Genomic DNA, 22328 nt, shown 5'->3' on the forward strand with positions numbered 1-22328 from the left:
TAATATCGTAATATAGCATGGAGGGAAGGTGTTTTCTGTTCCTCAGGGTAAAAGTTATTTTTGCAGGGGAATACAACTCCAATTCATTAAGAGCAAGCTCATCTTCCATATGTAAGACTGCAGTAGGATTAGTTTAAATTAAATGCTGCTTTACACAGATGATATGACAGTGACAACCTGCTAAGCACAAACCCAAATGATTCACTTAAACTCCAATACAAAGCCCAAGTGTAAGAACACTTACTTCAAGTGCAAAGGAGAAATAACCATTTAAAGGGATGCACAGAGTCATGGGGAACCACTGCTAGAAATTACCACGGGTTTCAGTCAGGAGAAGTTACAGCTCTGAAACATTTTGACACAGGCAACAAACTGCAAACATCTCCTCCATTGCAGGAGAACCCTGCACATCAGGTTCAATAATCCAAAATCCCCCTAGATTTCTGGCTGCTACACTTCAACAGTTTAACCACAGGAGCAGGATCTGGGAAAAAAAAAAAAAACTTTTATAAAATACTTACCAGAACAATCCAGAAAAACTCTGACAGATACAATATAAAAATATCAACTTAAGAGCATTAATTTTTTCCCAGGAAGGATACAGCATTGATGTAGCACCAATTTCCTTTGTTGATCAGCCCTCGGGGTTGCAAAGACACTGGTTTATGTATTAGTCTTACATTTTCCAGTATTTCTGCAGAATGAGAAACAGTAAATTGAGCATCAGCAAAACTCTTGTGGCCATCAATCAAATATCTGCTGCAGCATTACACAGTCACTCAAATCATTGAACAAGATTCCCAGAAATGTCAGCAAATGATTTCCACTCCATTTAAGCACAGCTCACATTCCAAATCAGAGGCTTCTCTTCCACCGAAGACATCCTGGGATTCGGATCAGGAGATGCTGATACAAAACTGATCACTGCCATTCCAAAACAAGACCTATTGATTTGGATTTTGTTTTCCTAAATCCAGGTATTTTATTTATATTGCTACATAGATACATACACAGATATAAAATGCCATTAGCTGGAATCACTTGTCACCAGATTTATGAAGTATTTTCCACATTTTTCTGCTTTGAAGAGGGATGAAGCCAACGCAGCAGTCTCAGTCTAGAAGTTTCACCATCCACTATCTTGCAACAAAATCATCTCGGTGCAAACAGACAGACAGATGTGCTCTGCTCTTCAGAACAGGCTGCTTTATTTAACACTTCCAAAATCTACAAGACAACAACCTTACATAACAGAATTCCTACTCTTTCCTGCTTTCAAAACCTTCAGCAATGGCCCAAGTTTAAAACTCAGAAACCACTGCATGTGTAGTCTGTATGAAATCAAGAGCAACAAAGGAAGTTTGTCCAGGAATCCTGACTGTTATTTAGATACCTAAATAAGAACTGTTTAAAGAAAAGATTAGAGCTCATATACTTTAAACTTGCAAAATAAGGTGTATACAAGACAAAATACAAATTGCAAGTAAACACAACAATTGTGTACCAGTGGGGTTATTTATTTTTATAATAAATGTGAGGGGCTCTAAAGCTCTTATACACTATAAACTTAAAGAATTAGAGCTGTTCACTACAGGACTAAAAGATAAAATAGTATGAAACAGGTACAAAAACAGAAGTACAAAGTTGTACGTAAGCAGAGGAGGTGGCAGAACAGTAAACAAAATCCACATCCTTCTACTGCCAAGCTATCTCCCTATCTGTAAGATCACATTTCCTGCAGACAACATCAGTTCTAAGTAAACAAAATTGACAAAAAAAAAAAAATCTTTACTTTAGTTGTCTGTTACATAAAGAACCTGCCAACTGAAAGAGCAGACAGTAAAGAAATGTAAAATGGAAGATGATGTAGCACAGATGCAGAAGATTCTTTTCTACTGAGGGCTAAAACATGTTATTAAATTACTGCTGAAGTACTTCAGAATGTATTGTTAGAGCAGCAACATTTGAACTGTGTTCACACACAGTATTTCTGTTAACATAACTCATCATTGTTGAAAATAAGGATAAAAGTAACAGGAAAAGTTTCTATTTTTTGTGTCTATCAGTAACTTTTTACATTAACTCTTTTCTTCCCCATTTTTGTCTCCTGCTAAAAAAAGCTATTAAGAGGACCTTTAGCATCCTCTTGTGGTCACAAAGCTGCTTTGTGAGCAGGCTCCAGTGCAACTCCTGGGAGTTTTGCTTCTTAAAACAAAGACCTGGGTTTGTGTACAGCAATTACATTCAACAGCACATTTCCAGCTTACATCTAGCACACAGTAACTAAAAGAACTTTTAAAAATGTATCAGAAGAAAAATACACTTACAACTGTGAGAAAAAAAAAAAAAAACAACATTTCAAAACCTGTTGGAAAGCTCATGTCATCCCCCAGAAAACTAATTTCTTTTGGAGGGTACTGATTTGTGAAATGAGGAATGGCTAGATAAGTCTGTTGTGCATAAACAGAAAGCATTTAGCTGAAGTTCATTAATTGGGTTTTGTTATTACAATTATCTCTTAAGTGTTTTTTAACAAGGTGATTTCCTACACAAAGCAAGCCCAGAGTTTAAGGAAAGAGAAGCCTGGTGGATATGCATCCACACTGAAGAGATAAGGCTGGTTACAAGTTAGGAACTGAACACTTGGCTTAAGGCCTTGATTTAGAGAATATTGTCTCTGTCACTCTGCTCTTTCTCAAATCTGGACAATGATTAAAAAAATCCCAGGACAACACTGCTGGATGACCCTAAACAAAAACATTTCTGTAAGAATGCAGTTTGAATGTACAAAAGGCTGCATTTCTGAAGTTTATAATCCCCCCAGGACCCTGGATGTCTCCACAGCTCCTTGCTCTAGCATTTACCTAGCTTTACAATAAGAAAAAAACTTTCTACTATGTAACACTGAAACACTTTTCTTAAAATCTGAATTAATTTCACCTTATCACTAGTCTCGACAGAACTGTGAATCACCATCTTCTTTAAGAATTTGTTTTGTAAATTTGGATTTACAACCATGGTCATGCCAACAATGTCATCTGAGACAAATTAACTCTAAATTTTCCATGTCTGCCCACATGGTCTTTAAATCTTATTTCCTTTTTTCCTGCTGCACTACGAAATTTTACTTCAGAAGGAATGTCCAAAGACTGCCACTGCATCAAGAATTCATTAAATTGCAGCAGAATTAGTTATTTTACATGTTTTCCATGTAAATTAGTATTAACAGACACTGGGGGAAAAAACTTTGTCTTCTTCAGCTGTACTAAAGACACTCATCAATTCCTTATAACTTCCAGATCCTTTCCTCCAATACTTCTACCATTAGCTCTTCACATTGTACTTGCATTTGATTTCTGTTCTGGTGCCTTCCATACTTGTATTTACTGGATTCCCTTCCTTCTAATTTAAAACCATTTCAGATTTAGTCAAATCTTAAAAGTTCCTGTTCTTCAATCCATCTGAAATCCTGACTGCTGTAAACAGATTTTATGGGCCCTGTAACCTCCATCACCCACAGTGAAAACATTGGAAAAGAACATGATTCAGAAAACTCTTTTAGATTCTCTTACTGCAATTTTTCCTAAGATCATCAAGAAGAGTTAAAAGAGAACTCAGAGAATTGATATTTTTCCAATAACGCATTTCCTTAGCTTATATCCAACATTATATAAGGCATTATTAATTATCAGGTTATAATTGTAGGGGACCAACTATGAAATGGGACAAGTAAAGCCTTGAAGAGTCTTATTTTTTATCAATATAATTTATAACCTTACTATCCCTTAGATATGAATTATTCAAATCATTGGCCTGGCATCTAAATTAGGCTGTGGTGCATAATTACTACACTTGTCCCTTTCTGAACACACAAGTGCAGCACCTGCACAGCAGATGCCTCTTGGACACTTGCTAAAATTACCTTTTCAGTATTTACTCCTCACCAAGATTAACATGGAATTTGTCTGTTCTATTTATTTTCTAGTCCTGATCATCTCCTTACCTCGTGTAGCTTCTGTCTTTGAGGCTAAAGGAACCACAGATCTCTGCAGGTTGAATCAAGCAGCATTAAATTATCTTCAGGGTGCCTGTGAATCATCAACCTCCCTTGTAATTACTGTTGAAATTCAAGTACAAACCAATAATTTGTCCCTGGAAAAGCGACTTCTCTTCTTGTGTGCTGAGCACCTGTCCTAAATAAAAACTGTGCAGAAGGACCTCAGCACTCCAACACTGGGTTGTTAGTTAATTTGATTTGTTAATTCTGTCTGCTCACTCCAGATACTTCAGGTGTAGAATTTACCTGTGTCCAGCACTCTATGGCACTTGTGGTCAAAAATTCATTCCCACTGGCATGAGCTGAAGCTGCTGAATTCCCAGCAAATCCAACAGGAGGATCTCAACTCAGCCACAGGGAAAGCAAGGAACACACCCAACAAACACACAGACCCTCACAGAGTGATCACTGAGGCAGGAGATTTGAAATTAAATACATACAGAATAGAGCAAATGATCTGTCTGGAAATCATGCAGTGAAATTCTTGTAACATATTTTTGAGTGTGGGTGGATGAACAAAGCACTCAGGTACCTGTTTTCCCAAACAGGACAGAGAACACTCTAGTACAAATAAAGCATTCAGGTCTTCAAGTAAAACATTTTACACCTAAATCAGCAACATCTGAATTACAGGAATTGCAGCAATGACTCCAATCTAAATCAGCTACAAGGAGCAGATGAATTCCTTTTAGCTATACTCAGATTATTCCTCTGCCCAAACAGCAAGACAATACTGAAGGTGCAGAAGAACACTGGGTAAAATTTACATTTGTGTTTTACTGCATTGAAGACAAACTAAAAACCTCTGCTCCCACCTGGTGGCAAAAAATAGTACAGAAACAGTGAAAGTCTAGAAGATTAACTTAGAGCTGGAACAACTTGGACAAGATAAAAAACCTTTTCCATTTATGGCAACCAATCCTAGCTTTATGAGAACCACAAAATAGTTGGAAGTTAAAATCATTACCAAATGATAGCTTGAGATTTTCTAAGTCATTCTCCATACGGTTTCATATAGACTGTAATTACCTGCTTTTATATATATATATATATATGTGTGTGTGTGTAGTTTATTTAATAGAGTGTTTGTGGCACCTAAGTGAAAAATGCACTGAAATATCAATTATTCTGACAGCTTTTCTCACAACAGACAATTCTGAGTAATGAAACCATTTCTGAGTAAGGAGGGTAGGAAAGGCAGCACACAATTCTAGGCACTCTGAAAATCATCTCCAGGCCAGCTTCTGTTCAGAGTGGAAATCTGACTTGAAGCTGTCTCATTCAAAGCCTACAAATTAGCTTGTAACATAAACAGCACAAAGCCTTCTCACACATGGAGCGCTTCACAGATTTAAAATAATTCCTTTGGTTCTACCACTGGTGAGTCAGTGACACAAAATGCACCCAGGCTGGGAGAACTTCACCATTTCTGGCTGAATCTGCACAATTAACTCCTGCAGTTTCTAGCATTTCCCATTAGGACCACAAATATAACAGGACCAAGAGTCAAAGCTTTTGTATCACTCATTCCCTGTCCTGATGTCCCCTCTGGACAGCTCCTTAGGGTAATTCTTGAACTGGGAACAGCAAGCATTGGTTATGGTAGATACAGCAGTACTGTTTATAATGGTTAAATTGGAAGGACAGACTCCTCAAAAAGCATATTAGTAAATATGATATTTCCTGAATTGAAATTTCTGAAGTAAGACCTATGTAGCCATTACACTTAACTGCTGTTTAGTGTCCAGGAATTTCAGCTACTTTGGTATAAATACAGTAATACTTTTCTTGTAATGGAATACACTACAAAATTGTAAATAGTGGATAACAAACACACCATTTTCTGGCCAAAAGTAACATATTCTCCTTTTCATAACAGCACACAGCCTATTTGAAACCACAGATCACTTCCACAGACTGTTTGACAAGTTGTTTGACAAGCAGCAATAGTTTCCCTTTATCTCAGATAATGACATGGCAGTGCCTGGTCGGAATGTTTACCCAGGGGGATACAAACTGGCTTATTCAAATGACATCCTTCATGCAGTGTTTGAACAGTCAGCTCATAACCAGAGGAACGTTCTCTATCAATATTGCACACTCCTGTTTACAAGCAGAGTTAATACCCTTCCAGTTTAACATCCACTCGTGTGTATTAACTATACCTGCAATCTTTATGGCTACGGGATCCTCTGAAACTGGAACAGGCCCCTCTTTGACTTCAACCTGTTTTTCAGGGACCAGAGGAGATGTGGCAGGAGGGGTATACTTAGTCTCAACATAGACCACAGATGTGGAAGCAGAGGGCTTGGAATTGTGAAAAAGACTAGCCCACGATTTTGCAGGCTGATTAACAGGGACTGATCCTGCAAGCGGGACCGTTGCCTCAGTAGTAGGTGAAGCTTCCTCAGGCTTAGCTTGGTCTGAGTCAGTGCTTTCCACAGTGTGCAATTCTACCCCATTGGCAGCTGTGTCCTCACCAGAGGATTCAAGTGTTTGTCCATTAGTAACGCCCAGAGTTTCAGTAGTATCAGTACCAGCATAAGCCTGTACAAGAGCTGTCCTTAGGGGGCTATCTCTGACGGCCTCCGGGGGGAGGCACAACTGTTCAGAATGAGCAAGGCGGCATACCTCGGGCTGCCCGGCAGTCCTGCCGGGGGCTGCGCTGCCGGGGCCGGGCTCGGCACACGCAGCTCCGGCCAGGAAGTCCACGGAGCTGGCGGGGCTGCTGCAAGTCCTGGGAGTGGCCAGCGAGGGGAGGTCTCCGGCCAGCTCCGCGTCCTCCGTGCTCAGGCTGTTGAGTCCCGCGGCCGAGGCGTGCCCGTTCACCAGCGCCTCCGGGGCAGCCACGCCGTCGGGGACATCTTCCAGGTAACTGTAGTATCCGGGGGGTCTTTTCTTCTTCTTTTTCCGCTCCCTCTGCCCAAGGCCTCCGGCCAAGCCGTCGTTTTCAGCGTTGGAGCCGCTGTCCAGAGCCAGGGTGGGGTCACTGAACTGGCAGTCAATGGAGTTGTAGTTTGTGTCGCCGAGAGCATCATCTGGGGTTTTCTGAGCTGGTGCACAGCTGAGAATGAATTCTGGAGCCTGAGGATTCAGAGTACTCGAAATACTGTAGTCGGTGTTATTCAGGACAGATGACTGAGTCTCAATAACTTCATTGACACCAAATTCGATCCTCTGATACTCTTCCCCTGGACAAGAGAAAGCAAATCTCAGTCAGAGAACCACACTGAATGACAAAGCTACAAAAGCAAGAAAAACACTCTCCTACTTTCCCATAGTCAGAAAACAAAGTACGCTCCCCCAAACAAAAGGGATTCTCATTCTCAACCAGGACAGCTGCCAAAAGATCATTTTCTTAAAGATAGCACAGCATGATTCAGGCTTTCTTAACCAGAGTTATGTGATTTCCAAATCACTGCACAGCTCCTGCACATGACCCCTGTTAAATTCACCTCTTAAGAAAAACTATTAAAGTCCATTGTCTACATGAATGATCTGCATTAAATTAATTACTGGATAATTGTCTATGAAATAGAGTATAATACTTAATTCCACGCTTTTTTCAAGCCGGTCTGTTCAAATGACAACTACAAAATCCAAGCCTTTGCCTTTTTAACTTTCCCATATGACAGGTTTGCTTTTAGAGGGGCTGGGTTTGGTATTCCTGGTGTGATTTATCAGAATCAAACATTTACCATAATCCTTAATAACCAAAAAAAATATTAATCGCATGGAACACTGCAATTAAAGCTTTTGAGCCTCTGGGTTCATTGATAAATTCTTCCAATTTATCACAATTAAATTTATTACTACGAGTAATGATATATATGAGTCCAGGATCTTATGACGTGAACTACAACACATTCCTCAACATAAATCAGCATTCAACTTGTACATAGGAGTTGTACTGAAATCTTATGAACAGGTTTTTTTGTTTTATTGATTTATTTATTTATTTGCCCTGGAACTAAAGAAACACTAAGAAATAGTCTCATGAAAGGATGCAGCTTCACGAAATATTTTCAGTCACCAAGTTGGGCAATTTCCTGGAATTTATTTATTGTTATAATATATGTGTGCTAACTAGTAACACTGAATACTTCAGCTACAACTACTTCTGTAACTATGGAGTGAGGATATAAAATTAATTAAACAGTTTCAGGAATTTTGAAGGTAAGCTGACATTTTACAGCTCTGCAGGTCTTTACCATTTCTATGTTACTGTTCCAAAGAAATGACATTTTAATATTTTGTGTTTCCTCAACGATTGGGAGCTAAAACACACATTTCCAATTTTTAAGACTTCCTACAGAACCAAACAACACTAGGTATTAGTTCCAAAGGAATTAAGTGGATACAGCACTAAACTTTTAAGATTTTGTGCAACTTACATTATTCATGACATGTCAACAAATACATATTTTCAAGTACAGCACAGATTCACTAAAAATGAGGTGGATTTTTTTTAAACACAACAAAAAGCAACCAACAGTTCCCAGAAAATTAGTTATTCACACACCTAATGAAATAATCCTATGGGAAAACAATGTAGTAGGGAATATTTTGATACATGACTGTCAATACAGAAGTTTTGCAATTCTGGCTATTTTCTAGAAAAATCTGCTAACAAAGAATTTAGCTTTAAAAAATGTGAAAGGTACAAGAATCTGCATTTTTTAACATCAAATGAAGAGTAACAAACATTCCATGTGTGTTGAGCTCCGACTTATCCATGCAGTACCAACAACATATTATGATTTAATGAACAAATTATAAAAATGTTAATTGTTATTCTGCTTTGATCTATTAACCTGACTAAATGAGAAGCAAACACATCACAAATCAACTTCAATCTTGCTGCCAGTCAGACTAAAGGAGACTTTTTTAATATAAAAATTCCACACACATCTAGTTGCTCTAAATCATCTTAGGAAGAGAGTGAATTTCAAATTGCTAATTTTTTTCTCCGTCTCTCTGTAAGAAAGTATTTTTAACACCCTGTCTGCCATTCACCAAGCACTTCTGCAATCACTGCTGAGCCATCACCACCCAGAAGAGAGGGCTGAAGTTCCTTTTGAAATAAATCAGCAGCCTGGAGCCAGGGAGGGGGGAAGCTGTGCCTGGTCTGCACGGGGAAGGGCTGGGAGAGCTCAGGCAGCACCTCCAGTTCCAGGGGCTGGCTGTGCACACACAGCTCCACACCAGCCACTGTTTCATTTGCGTGCAAATGCAAAGTTTTGGGGGTTTTAAGGGATACAAATCCACAACAAAACCATTCCTATCTGTTTATGGAGTGATTGCTCAGCTCAAGCAGGAGCCAGGAGCTGGTTCTTTCCTTCCTTTGTTACAACAGCACAGAGCACAGTTGGTAACACCCAATATTCCTCCAACCTTGATACAAATTAATTACTGGGCACATTTCAAGTCCCTAGCAGTTCAATTAACACAGGACGACTTCTCTTCCAAAATCCAAGTTCCAAGAAATAGTAATTGCTTCAAAACAAAGAATGAGGTTTCACTCCACGGGCGAGCCAAGTCCATCAGAGCCCAAGGTTAAAGGTGTCACCTCTGCACCCCTGTCCTGCCCCTCTCCTCCCCAGCAAGCTCCCAGCACTGCTGTGACCCAAAGCTAACCTGGCAAAAAACATCCTCTAAGCGAGTGTTTTTTCTGGTTCTGGTGAATTTATCCATTTATTCACAAGAGCCCGCCCAGGGCTAGTGGGGAGCAGAAAACAACACATCCCTTACAGTTATGGCACAATGAATATCTTAGGCTGAAACCCTGCCAAGAGCATAACTGATGCTGTAGCACTTAACACACAAATTAGGAAGCTACATCTGAGCAATTAATCTTTGCACCTTACAGCAAGATTAGAATAATAAATACCAGTAGCTATTGTACAGTTAGTCATGGAATGACTGGCAGAAGCTCATTTTCTGTAAGACTGTGTCGAGTTCATTTGAGAAGAATAAGAGGTAATTTTTTCTTCTTATTTGTTTTGACTTTCCACTTTGCTTCAGGGCATCTTTGTTTCAATCTGGTTCACAGCTCTATTTCTGAATGGACTGAAATAGATCTCTGTGCCATGAACAACACGGCACACATATTGAAACAAGCACCAACAGATGCTCCAAGGACAGTCTATGTACAACCCCAAAATCTGTGAATGCACGGTATTAATTAGTGTGAACAGAGTTCTGCGTATTAGAGCTTAAGCCATGATTTGATTACTCCTATCAGATATTTTCATCTGTAATTAAAGTTAAACACTGAAGATAAGTACAGAAAAAAATGAAGACTATGGGGAATGGTAACATGGTACGTGTGTGTCATCATACATAAATATAAATATTCTGCATAACCAAGCATTCCAGTTTAGTTTGCACAGCTTCCTATGCAGCCATCACAGTGATAATGTGCATGCACAGTACAGTGGAAGCTTGTTAAAGACATTTTTCAAGCAAAACCTAATTTGCTGTCATTACCTAATCTCAGGGCTGGGAGGGGTTCTCTCAAGGTCTAGGAATGATCTGAAAGACATTTGTACAAACCATCTTTCTGTATGGCTTGTGAACATTAAAATCTCAGTCTGAAAGAACAAAACTTAAACCCAGTTAGACAAAGCAATACATGACTGGATGCCTCTGTCACCAACAGACAGTTCACAACACATAGCCTTTTTAAAAAACCTTAGTAACTCCTATTTAAAACTACTCAGGGCCCTAAAACTGGTCCTGTACTAAATAAAACTCCTGAATTGGCAGAAGTGCTGCTGATCTGCTCTCAAATGAGACCTGTGGTTCTTCCTTCTGACTGCCTATCTTGTTTATCTTTAAAAGCAAGGCTGAAGTCTAAGCACAATGATCAGGTGTTCTTAAACACTAATGTGTAATTTACTCCTCTTCTGAGCACTTGAGAAATGCTCAGTCAGATACTTCCATGATTTTCTAAGAAGATCTGGAGTCATTTTCATATACATCTGTCTGAGACTCAGCTTCCTTGCTCTCCTCTGGTTCAGGGAGGAAACCAAAAACTAACTGACCTGCTGCTTAAATACCATGGAAGTTTGGTTGAAATGATTCAGAGTGAGGATCCCAAGGCAGCTCCTACCTACCCTTCCACTTCTTGCAACTCTGAAGTACAGTCAAGCTGTAAGAGGTATGGGTTGAGGCACAGGAGACCTGTGAGTGTTACAGCTTTAAAAGGGGAACTCTGTAATTTATTTTTACATCAAGTCACACTTTCATCAAGAGATTAAAAAAAAAAACAAACCAGGATTCTCCAGAAAAACAGCCAAGCCAGGCAGAAACAAGAGTCAAAGGGAGCACAGAACAGAGCACTGCTTGCAGAGCAGTCTTGCTGTAACTGTTTGAAAATACTCATGCTATGGCTCTTCAGCCCCCCTCATTTTCACAGCTACATCCTACAGTGTCTCCACAGGATTCCGTGTGGTAGCACAGTGAAGGAGGAATAAGATGTCCACTGTAATTAGCTGAAGTTCAGTGCAGGATTTTCAAAACCTCTCACAGATACCATTCAGTAGTCTTAAAAACCAACCTGCCTAATATATGCCTGTATAGGTGCTGAGCAAGTTCGAACAATCATATTTAAACAGAGGTTACAGTAATCTCAGGAAAGTGTCACAACCTTCAAGTTTTAAAAAAAAAAAAAAAATCTTGATTTCTTACCATCATGCAACTTACCTGTGGATTTAATACCACATGAAACTGTTTCATTGTATGGGGGGAGCTGTACAAAAAAGAAATGAAACTTATTTAAAGGCAAAGCAAATCTATGAACATTCCATATCAGTTTTATATGAAACATCCGAATCCTTTAAAAATAACATCACAGTTGAGATTTGATTTTTGGAGAGGATGCCTTGAACTCATGTTTCTATATTTATCAAATCCCACACTGCAGCTCCAGGCATCCTTGCAGATTACCACAAATACTGAAGATAATCTTGGTTACACATTACAGGCTCACCAACCTCTCAAGCAATTCACCTCCCAGCATCAGCATCTTTCTTCATCAACTCATTTTAGGATGAGGAACATATCCTCTTTTTAGACAAAAGCTAAAGATAGACCAAACTGGATAAGGATAAACTCTGGCACAGCCAACAATCACAACTAAACCTTTTGACTCTCAACCTGCTCCAGTGTGGCCCTTGAAATGTTTCAGCTAAGGTGGATTCTTGAACACATTGATCAGCCTAAGCATAATGTACCCACAGCAGAGGGTTTGTAAATACATCTTGTATAAACACTTCCATCATTTTATGGACTCAGGGTGGACAGAACCCTTGCTGTGGTGTAACCAGAGCTGGGCAATTTCTAACCCCCCTCACCTACCCCTTAAACCTCCTGAGCAGCTGAAAGCTTCTGTGTCTGCAGAACTGGCAGAATTGTGGCAGAATTGCCACACTTCATTCCAGCAGCTCCTGGAGAACTGGTTCTGCAGTGGGAGATACAACACGGAGGGGACAGTGCAGCTTTACGCTGCTATTCTAAATAGCAACTCCAGTGGTGTAACAAATACGAGATTTCTTCATTGAAGTTTTCAGTTCCCTAAAGCTGCAGCTACTCACGTATTGCCTTTTTAATGCACTGCAGACACCAGTGCAGGAGAAACGGTAAGAAAAATATTCCTGAAATTCCATTGCAAAAGCATATTAAAAAACACATGCTGTAAATCCATTTATGTATCTCAATACATCTTAATATATCATCTCTTCAAGGAAAAAATGAAAATCAGTGGGTCAAGCTCCATATTAATTTTGAACAGAGGTTGAATATAATTTTAGTTAGAGCTAAAGAAATAATCACTCTAAATGTGTATAACAAACAGTTTATTATAAACCTTACAATTTTTGTTTTACCCAAAGCAAAGACCTTCAGGGAAACAAAGACTTTTTTAAAAAGTAGTAAAAGCAGTCAGCCTCTTGATCCCCAACACATCTGATGAATCAACAGCACTCCTGCAAAGCTGACTTGTTCCACACAACTGGGTCATGACAACCATCCCAGCCAACAGGTAAGAGACAGAATACGTGTCAAAAATGTAAAAAGGGGCAAAAACATGGGACAAAAAACATGTAAAAAGGGACACTTCAGACAACAGAACCACACAGAATCACCAGGTTGGAAGAGACCTTCAAGATAATCAAGTCCAGCCCATGCCCTAACACCTCAACTAAACCACAACGCCCAGTGCCACATCCAATGGTTTTTTAAACACAGCTGGGGATGGGGACTGCATCACCTTCCTGGGCAGACCATTCCAGCACCTGATCACTATTTCCATAGAAAACTTCTTCCTAATATCCAACCCGTATTTCCCTCTAGCTTTAACTCCTCCCTTGCCGGAGTACCCCTTGGGTCTGTGGTTAAGGGACCTCAGAGGGGACAGCAGCACACGTGGGGACTGTCCCCAGCACGACGCGTGTCAAACATCACTGCAGCATTATCATCTCTGCCTCGTCCTTCTTGGATTTCACCCTGCCTTTTTTCAGACCAATTTTTTACACCAATTAGTGTAACACTAATAAACATAATTTTTATTTCATCGCCCAGGTAATTAAAACATTGAACTGAACCAGATCAAGGACAAACTGAAGGAACATCGTTCAACAGCTCTTTACTTTGGCAGCTAACCAGGAAGTGGTACACTGAGAAAATGAAGCCACACTGGTTCTAGTGCTGCAGGTTCATACTTTGAGAACAGCTTTACACAAGTCAAGACATGACATTTGCATCACCCCCAAAGTAAGTGTGGGAACAGCTGATGGGGGCACTCCAGGTGACACTACAGGGATGAAAATGTCCCACTGCTGTAGCTGCACTTCTGCTGGGGGAACAGCAGGATCATCACAGCTAACAGGTATTACCTGAAGATTTCTTCTGCTTCTCACAACCAGAGACACAGCTCACCCCCCAAAAAAGAAGAAATATTCTTTTTCCTTTCTGAACTTCCCTCACTCCCCACCCCATTCCCTTCATGCCCTTTCACTGTTCAGCAGTTGATTATACTAATTATCCTTGGAAAATTAAACGACAGGAAACTAAGTCACATTAACAATGGTTTGTAAGCTGTGACAAAAGGATTTCCCCATCTACAGCTCGAGTGTTCGTTTCCTTTATGTTGAGAGGGCAGGATGGAAGCATGACTGAAATGTTTGAATGGAAATGTCTGGAGGAAATACATGGAAATTGACCCAGAGGAAAACTGTTTTTCAAGTCTGGAAATGAGGACAATGGGTTAAAACTCTTCCCTGTGAAGGAAAATGATTTCATCATTCTCTACCAAGAACTACAGAGAGTAAGAGCCTACAGTACTATGTACTGAGTATGCCATGAACTCCAACACACAAACACAACTGTTCCCACTCTGTGGCTCTCTCTGTCACTAATTACTTCATTATTGATGCACTTCTCAGACCTCACACACAGCCTTCCTTGTCAGCACAGCTCTGAGGGTCAGCAGTGCTCCACCCAGCCAGAAATATTAATGCCTGTGCCTCCAAAGGCTGCCAAGACTTAGCAGCCCACCTTACACCCAAGAATTCTGCTGGGAAAGCTCTCAGTATCCATCTCTCAAAAAAAAAAAAGTCACCAAAACTAAGGTACAGGGCAGGAAAATTCATAGTCTACATCCCACCACTACTGTCAGCTAGTCCAGCTCTGAAAGATGACAAGCAGAAGGTGGAACCATTAATTAATGTCTAGAAATTGGCTTAATATCGTCATACATGGAAAAAAAGACTACTGAATAAAATTTTCAGTTTGTAGATTAGCAAGCCAAGTGAATGATAATATTTGCATTGTTGCATTTCAAATTCACACAAAGAGATGGAGCTTTCAAATGTTATTTCTAAAACAAGTTTAAAGTAGGTCTTACCTCAACAGAGCATCGTGGAGTCACAAAGAACTGATTAAATTCATCAGGGCTGAACTCCCCAAAAATATACTAAAAATAAAAGAAAAGGATCTTTGTTAAAGAACGATTTCTATTCAGTGCAATTAATAAATTAATATTAAAATCCATTAGGGTACTAGAATTCAAACAGACACAAGTGCTGGGAGTCAGAAACTCCACCTTGCAGCCCAACTCCCATCTTGGCTCCTTCCCACATCTTTAGCAAAGAACTTTAAGCTCTGAAACTGTAAACAAAGCATTTTCCTTCAAATTCCCATTGAGGGTGATCACAAACTGCTCCTCATCCTGTGACCAGTTTAAAACCATCCTGTGGGATGAGGAGTTGCATCAGTTCATACACACAAAGGCAAGGACTGGCTTGACTTCTAAACTCACCCCTCACACAAGGGAAGAAAAAATAAAAAAACCCAAGAATTACTTCTCCAGAGTTCTGCTAAACTGAGGAGTTACACAAGACTAAGTGTACTGAGGGCACAAACTGAAACTGCTCAGGTGTAGAAAAATACACAAAAATCAATTCTCTGTGCCTGAAACTCCCATAACAAACCTAAGATAAAACAGCTTTCCCCAACATTATCTTCCCACAGCTTTTCAGATCTACTGCATGTAGATACTCTCTGAAAAAAAGTACCTAACAAGACCACAAAGAAAATCACTTTAAAAAGGCAAACTGAATTTACAGAAAACAAAAGATTCCCAATCAAAAGGCCTGAGCTATTGGCATTTCACAGCACCTGGAAGTTTCTATCAGCTTCCACCTCCAGCTGAAATTGGCTGAATAGCACCCCAACATTCAGGACAGAGATATTAGGACACAAAGAAGTTAAAGAAGGAGCTGAATAAACTGACAAAACTGACAAAGAGGACTGAAAGACACCACTCCTGGCATGTGGATAAAAGCAGGTCAGTCTGGCCCAGCACACCGCAGCCCCCACTCCCATTTATCTCCGTGTTCTCCCAGGGTCACTCTGGAAAATTCTTTGCTCTCCTCCATCCTCCCACCAGAAAAGTTTTTTCAGCAATGTCTTGCTCGTGGTAAATCCTTAGCTTGGCTGTATCGAGACACAGCATACCAGAGTGGGAGCTGAGCCAGAGGAAAGAATCCCTAAAACCTGGGAAATCATCTCTTCTGAAGCACGGGCTGCTGCCACACACAATAACCAAATCACAGGATTTTTTTTCCCCAGATTTTAGGTGGTTTACTCCAATGGAACTTGCTGTTTACATGACTCACAGCCATCTACATTCATAAATTTCAAAGCTTAACTGAAAGCCAAATTCCACAGCAATTACAAGCCATCGTTTTCTTACACAAGAAGTGATTTATACACACATCATTTTTACATGTGGCAGAGTGTGCCCATTTTAATGGCCTTCAGGGTTTTTAAAAAACTAGTAATGTAATCTGTTTTAGACTACAAACAACTCTAACAGTCAAAACAAACTGGAACATCTGTGACTCCAAGGGTGAAGAACAGTTAAACATTTAATGCTTCAAAAACTCTTCCCCCAGCCAACTGCAAGGGAGAATCCAACAGCCAAACCCAACAGATCCCAAAATTGTACCCGAGTGGCTTCACAGGTCCTGGCACAGACTCAGGCTTGGTTTATACTTCCAATATAACCAAGGCATTTTGTTCATCAACATATCAACTAGAATTTATCATATTCCAGAAACAAACCTAAGAAAATTACTTGCTGGCTCATCTCTAAAATTATGTTTTAGGAGGTATTTTTGATACTATCATGCAACAGAACAAAGCAATTATCTCAAGTGTAGTCTATTAAAAGTTATATAAATCCAACCCTAATTTCTCCATTTAATAATATAATATAGTCACTTTATTAACCAACATTTTTAAGCAAAGTATTACAGGCCTGCTACTTCTTTCTGAGCTTCTTTTTTAATGAGGAAACACAAGACAAAATTTGAATAAAGTGATCATTAACACTACATTAATCAACTGTGTTAATGGTGTATTCATTTAGAGAAATTTGTGTCTATGCAACCCTTCCTGCATAATTTAAAACTTTAAATATTTACCAACATCTCATCCTAGTCAGACTAAAGATCAAAAACCCCATCCTATTTCAGCTTGAAATAAAGAGAATTTGATCTGATTTGTCTTTATTTACCAATGCTTTAAACATCCATTAAGTCACCAGTTAAAAGATCCCTACATGATAATTGAGAGAAATAATGCTCCAAAATAAACTTTAGGCCATAGGACTGATGACACCAAACCTGCCCAGTTTAACCAACCTCCCCTGCCTCCAGTCAGCCTCATCTCCCAGAAATAACTTCTGCAAGCTGGACAGAATTTTCTACCCTTTTTGAGACACAACAACGCACTCGAGTGAAAAAACTGTGATTTCACATCCCTTGGCAAGTATAACAATCCCTGCCAAAAAAGAAGACAGGATTCGGGGGGGGGGGGGGAATGTATTTTAAGCAATTTGAAAGACACTTGAACTCCCTGCCTGCTGTCCATCCATCCCAAGGAATCAGTGGTACTCCACAAGTTACCTTGTGAGAAAATACTTGTTTAGCTCTATAACAGCATCAGCATAGCTGCAGTACTTACCCTGCACCATTAATTCAAATTTAGGAGGTCTTCCTGCACCTTAAATGCTCAAGCAATAAGAAATTCTAAGCAAGAGCAGACTAAGATCCTATAAAAAGTAGCACACTCTTAACAAGAATAACCTCACTATCAGCATGAGCTTTTGGGGTCCTAGCTTGTTTCCACCCTCAAAACTGCTCCAACAGGCATCAAAATTCTCAAAGCTGCCTTCTTTTTCAAACTGACAAATAAAATCTAATGTTTGGTACATCAAATATTTAATTAAATTATTTCCACAGCTTATCAAGCTACTCTCAACAAGCATTAATTTCTCCCCCACTCTATAAAAAACATTTCAGCACATGGCAGAGATACATCAGCACCTGTTAACGCTTGGCCAAACTCATTTCAGATGATTTCAACTCCAATTTTAGTATTTTCAAGTGTGTAAGAAACACACACCCATTACAACTCCATCAAACTGCTGCCTTTAATGTCCAGCTAACCTGCCCCAGGCTGTCTCAATCTCTGATCCTGTACGTCACAACGCTTCAAGGTCCCAATCAGGGATTACAGATGGACTTCACAAGCTCCAAGGAAAAGTGGGAGTCAGACACAGACAGCTCAGGGTCAGCCCTGGAGCAGGTGAGAGATTGTGCTGTGCTCATAAGCTGCTTGTCCTGCTCCATCACTGCTGTGCCAGGGCAGCAAGAGCCTCTCACCTGCACCAACAACTGCAGAGCCCTGAGTGAAGGTCGGGCACGGCACGTGAGCACAGGGCTCACCTGGCCCAGGCAGCAACAGCCAGCCCTGCTCCCATCAGGAACACACAAATTCAGGGGATCTGGCAACATACAAACTCAAAACATTAAAATATATTACCCTCCACCTGTGAAAAGTTGAGGTTTAATTGATAGCTCTACACAAATTTCATTTTAAGACAAAATTAAAAAAAAAAAGTCAAGATTTCCCCAACACAGTTGAACATTCAGTTGTTGATTTAAAAAAATTATTTTGATTATTGCCTCAGACAAAAAAGCAGCTGCTTGAAAAGCACATCAAACAGCACTCAGTGATGTCAGTGTTCACAGATAAAGCTGAGGAGAGCCAGTGTCACACCAAGACTGAATATGGAAGAAAATCTAAGAAGAACACTGGGAGAAAGTTCTAAAAATCTCCAAATGTAACAATACCCTAATCCCTAAGAGGCTTAATTCAGTCCCATCTGCCCTCCCTCTGCTTCTCAAACCCTCTCCACAACCTCTCTAAGAGCTGTCTGTCTGTCCTGGCTCCTGGAAGGAATCCTCTGGTGTTTTTGGGAGCAGGACTTGGCTCAGCACTCCCCCCTCTCCTCCCTGGATGATTGGACTCAGCAGAGCCATCTCTGACCCTGCACTGAGTGTGCTCAAGGGTCCCCTAGGACACCTCAGACTGGGCAGCTTCATTTCTGTCACACATAAAAAGCAGCATCACAACAGTATCAAACAGATCCCAACGACCTTCCACCTGCAACTGTTTAAAAAACCAGATGGGAAATGATAACTTCCTCTGGGGGGAGGCAGGGAAGAATGAGGCTTTGTGGAATTCTTGGAAAGAGGGGAGTCACGGGACCCCTCTACCTCTGCTGCCTTTCCACTTCCTCATCAGGGCTACCAAACTACTCCTTTGGCATGGAAAAACACCACCAGACCCAAAACATACTGATGGATCTTCTCTATTGTGCAATCCTCAGCACTAACCCAATCTGCCCATTTACCAGAGATGTAGAGTGTTAACAAACATACTAAAATTACTACCACAATTTAACCAATGTGAGCAAACACACACCAACATAATCAAATGCTTTGCTTACACTGCACAATCAAGTATTTATGTATTTTCCATCCAGTATCTTCCATATTGAGTTTCCATAACCAATCACTTTAAAAAGACAATTATCCACACACAAGGGCTGCTTTTCAGCCTGGTGTTTAAACACTGGTTTCAACACACACAAGTTCTGAACTTCTGGGAGTTTATAAATGTGAGTATCTTCTTGCAGATGTCACATTTATGGGACCAAGGATGAAAATAAAACTAACAAGGCTTGAATAAACCTTAAAAATGAGGCAGTTTTAGACAGCACATAACTAAAATCTTTCCCTTCAGATACTGACACTAACAAAAACCAGCACATTAATTAAAGAAAAAACTGCAAAATTAAACGTACTTTATGCCACTCTAAAATGACATATTTTCTCAAGAAGCTGCTGGTGACATGGGTGTTCCAGTACTTCAGATTTAATTTATTTGCCTTATTTCCACCTACCAAGATTTTGCAATAAAGTCTGGGCATTGAATGCAAAAATACTGTCATACCCTTGGGACTACAAAAAAACTCCACACAACTAAATTATTAAAACTAGCCAGTTCAAAAAAATCAGTTAAAACTGTAGTTCTGAACTGCTTCCTGTGTGACTGAAGACAGGAAAAAAAAAAAAAAAAGAGCTGCATCTTGACTCTCTTCTAATATTAAAATTTTAATACTAGAATATTACACAAACACTCTGCAGATGAGACTATTCTTAAAAGTGTAGCATTTTTGAAATATATTTGGTTAGGAATATTGAATGGATGAGACTATTAAAGCTGGAACAGTGTTTCCAGCTCACTCTGTCAGCAACTTCCATGTTCAGTCTGACATGCTGCAAGGAATCAAGTTCTCTATATTGAATCCCTGCCTCCCAACATTAATTCTCTTTAGAAAAATACTCATGTTAAACACCTTCCTTAGAGCAAATCCCAAATCCTGCTGATTGTCAGCCGCTGGTGCTTCCAGTCACAACAAAACAGGAATCAGTTTCTAACTTAATCTCCCCAATGTAATTACAGCAGTGTGTAACATCCAGCTGCACACCAGGAGATTCTACAGCACTTGGAACAAACCATTTCATCAATAATAACTTGTAGATGTAAAGGGGATGTTATCTGCAGCTGGATTTTAACACAAATTACATAAAATGAATTAACCAAACAAATCTATCCAAGGAGATTTGTTTTCTACCTCTCAGGAATGAAGGAAAAAGTACTCATATTTGTGCAATAACTGATCACCAAACAGCATCTTAACTGTGCAGATAAAAGCAGCAGCAACACAACTAATTCCAAGGATGGGGGAAAGACCCCCAAAGGGTTAAAATACCTGACCTGCAAGCTCTCCCCCATCCTGACTGGTTTTTGCTGTGGTCCCCCTAACAACTTTAAAAAACAAATGCTAATGTTACCCCACTGCCTATAATGGAATCTCCACTGGTGTTCCTGTCTGGCAGCACGAACACTGTCCTGGAGGAATAAAAGGAGGATGAGTACGTGTTCACAGCTGCTTGTCCTAGAAAAAAAAAAAGGCAGAAATAGCACTGCTGCTGCATCATCATCCTGGGATCACCTGTGCTACAAGAAAGCCAGGAAAATGAAGTGTCAACTTTGGCTTTCAGACAGTATTAACGTGGCTTTCATCTACCACCCAACAGCTTCAGATCTCCAGTCAAGTTAGTTAAAGCTGCAAATACTCCCACTTCAACTGCTTTTCCATAAAGGAGTTAAAAACACAGCTTTTACAGCTGGATTATTCCTTGCCACCACTAAACGTCTAAGCAGAAGGTCGAACGAGTCAAACTAGTTCATGTTTGAACTGAAATGATGAAATAGCTGATGTATACCCTAAGCTATACTTATATATACACTATATATATATATATTTATATAATCTTGCCCACCAAGTTACTCCTACGAAGTGGAATTACTCTTACAACTCTGGGATAGGCTGGAGTAGAGCAGGAAAAGGAAGCATTCAGACAGAAGTGTGTTTTCTGGCAAGGAAAAAAGGGCACATGCATCTGACTGCACTCGGGTTTTATTAGCAGACAAAACACTCTCCCATTAGTCATCCCTGCAGCAAACAAGGCATTCCTTCCTCACCCTTCACTCCTCTCCCACCTTTTCAAGGTTATCAGCTTTTTTATGGAAAATGCAGGAAAAAGCAGCCTTCCTTCAGGTTGTTCTTTCCACTGAGCTGAAATTCATCAAGTCTTACTACACAGATGATTACTCAACTGGAGACAACATTTTACAAACCAACACATCCCAAGAAACTTATTACTAAAGTGTTTTTAAAAGCACAGAGAAAATTGTCAAACTGAAAAACAGGTTGGCTGTTTGGGCTTTTTTTAGATTCTGAATTTGCAACCAGCATCCCATAACCAGGAACTATGAAAACCACTGGCCATGTATTTACAGTTGTACCACAGCCTAAATAATATTTTAGGCAAAGCATATATCAATATACCCTCTTCGTAAAAAAATAAAGCCGACTTTTATAAACACAAATGTATGCAAACAGAGCCACACTTTAAGGTGGAGCAGTTGCATATTAAAACTTTTAACAGCTGAAAATGTAACAAATCATGAGGAAACTCTCAGTGAAGCTGCCAGTCCTTTATCATTAGCCTGCAGCTGAAAACTAGAACATGAACACATCTCCATAGTGCCTGGAGAAAGATCAGAGCTAGGAAAATGTAGGTCACCTAAGCCCATGAGTCAGTGCAACTCCGCCTGCCCACCATTTAAGTTATCAAAGGCTCAAAAATATAGTGCATGACTGAACCTTCCCTTTTTACTTTCTTCCCAATTCAGGGGTTTTTTGGATGTTATAGAATTGTTACAGCAGAAGGGAGTTACACCTTTCTACACATTTCACATAAATTAATCTGATGGGTTTTATTCC

At 39.8% G+C, this 22328-nt stretch overlaps 1 protein-coding gene across 1 annotated transcript in view; it reads right to left on the reverse strand.

Moving 5' to 3' along the window:
* Positions 1-22328, reverse strand: part of USP10 (ubiquitin specific peptidase 10) — a 47253-nt gene that overhangs the window by 12773 nt on the left and 12152 nt on the right. Inside the window, exons 2-5 of the mRNA XM_062500096.1 lie at positions 14964-15032; positions 11765-11810; positions 6223-7248; positions 603-694 (exon numbers count right to left, since the gene is read on the reverse strand). Of these exons, the coding sequence (XP_062356080.1) occupies positions 603-694; positions 6223-7248; positions 11765-11810; positions 14964-15032 (1233 nt within the window). The remainder of the gene's footprint in view (positions 1-602; positions 695-6222; positions 7249-11764; positions 11811-14963; positions 15033-22328) is intronic.

The sequence above is a fragment of the Cinclus cinclus genome, chromosome 11 (genome assembly GCF_963662255.1).
Source record: "Cinclus cinclus chromosome 11, bCinCin1.1, whole genome shotgun sequence".
In the NCBI taxonomy this organism is placed as follows: domain Eukaryota; kingdom Metazoa; phylum Chordata; class Aves; order Passeriformes; family Cinclidae; genus Cinclus; species Cinclus cinclus.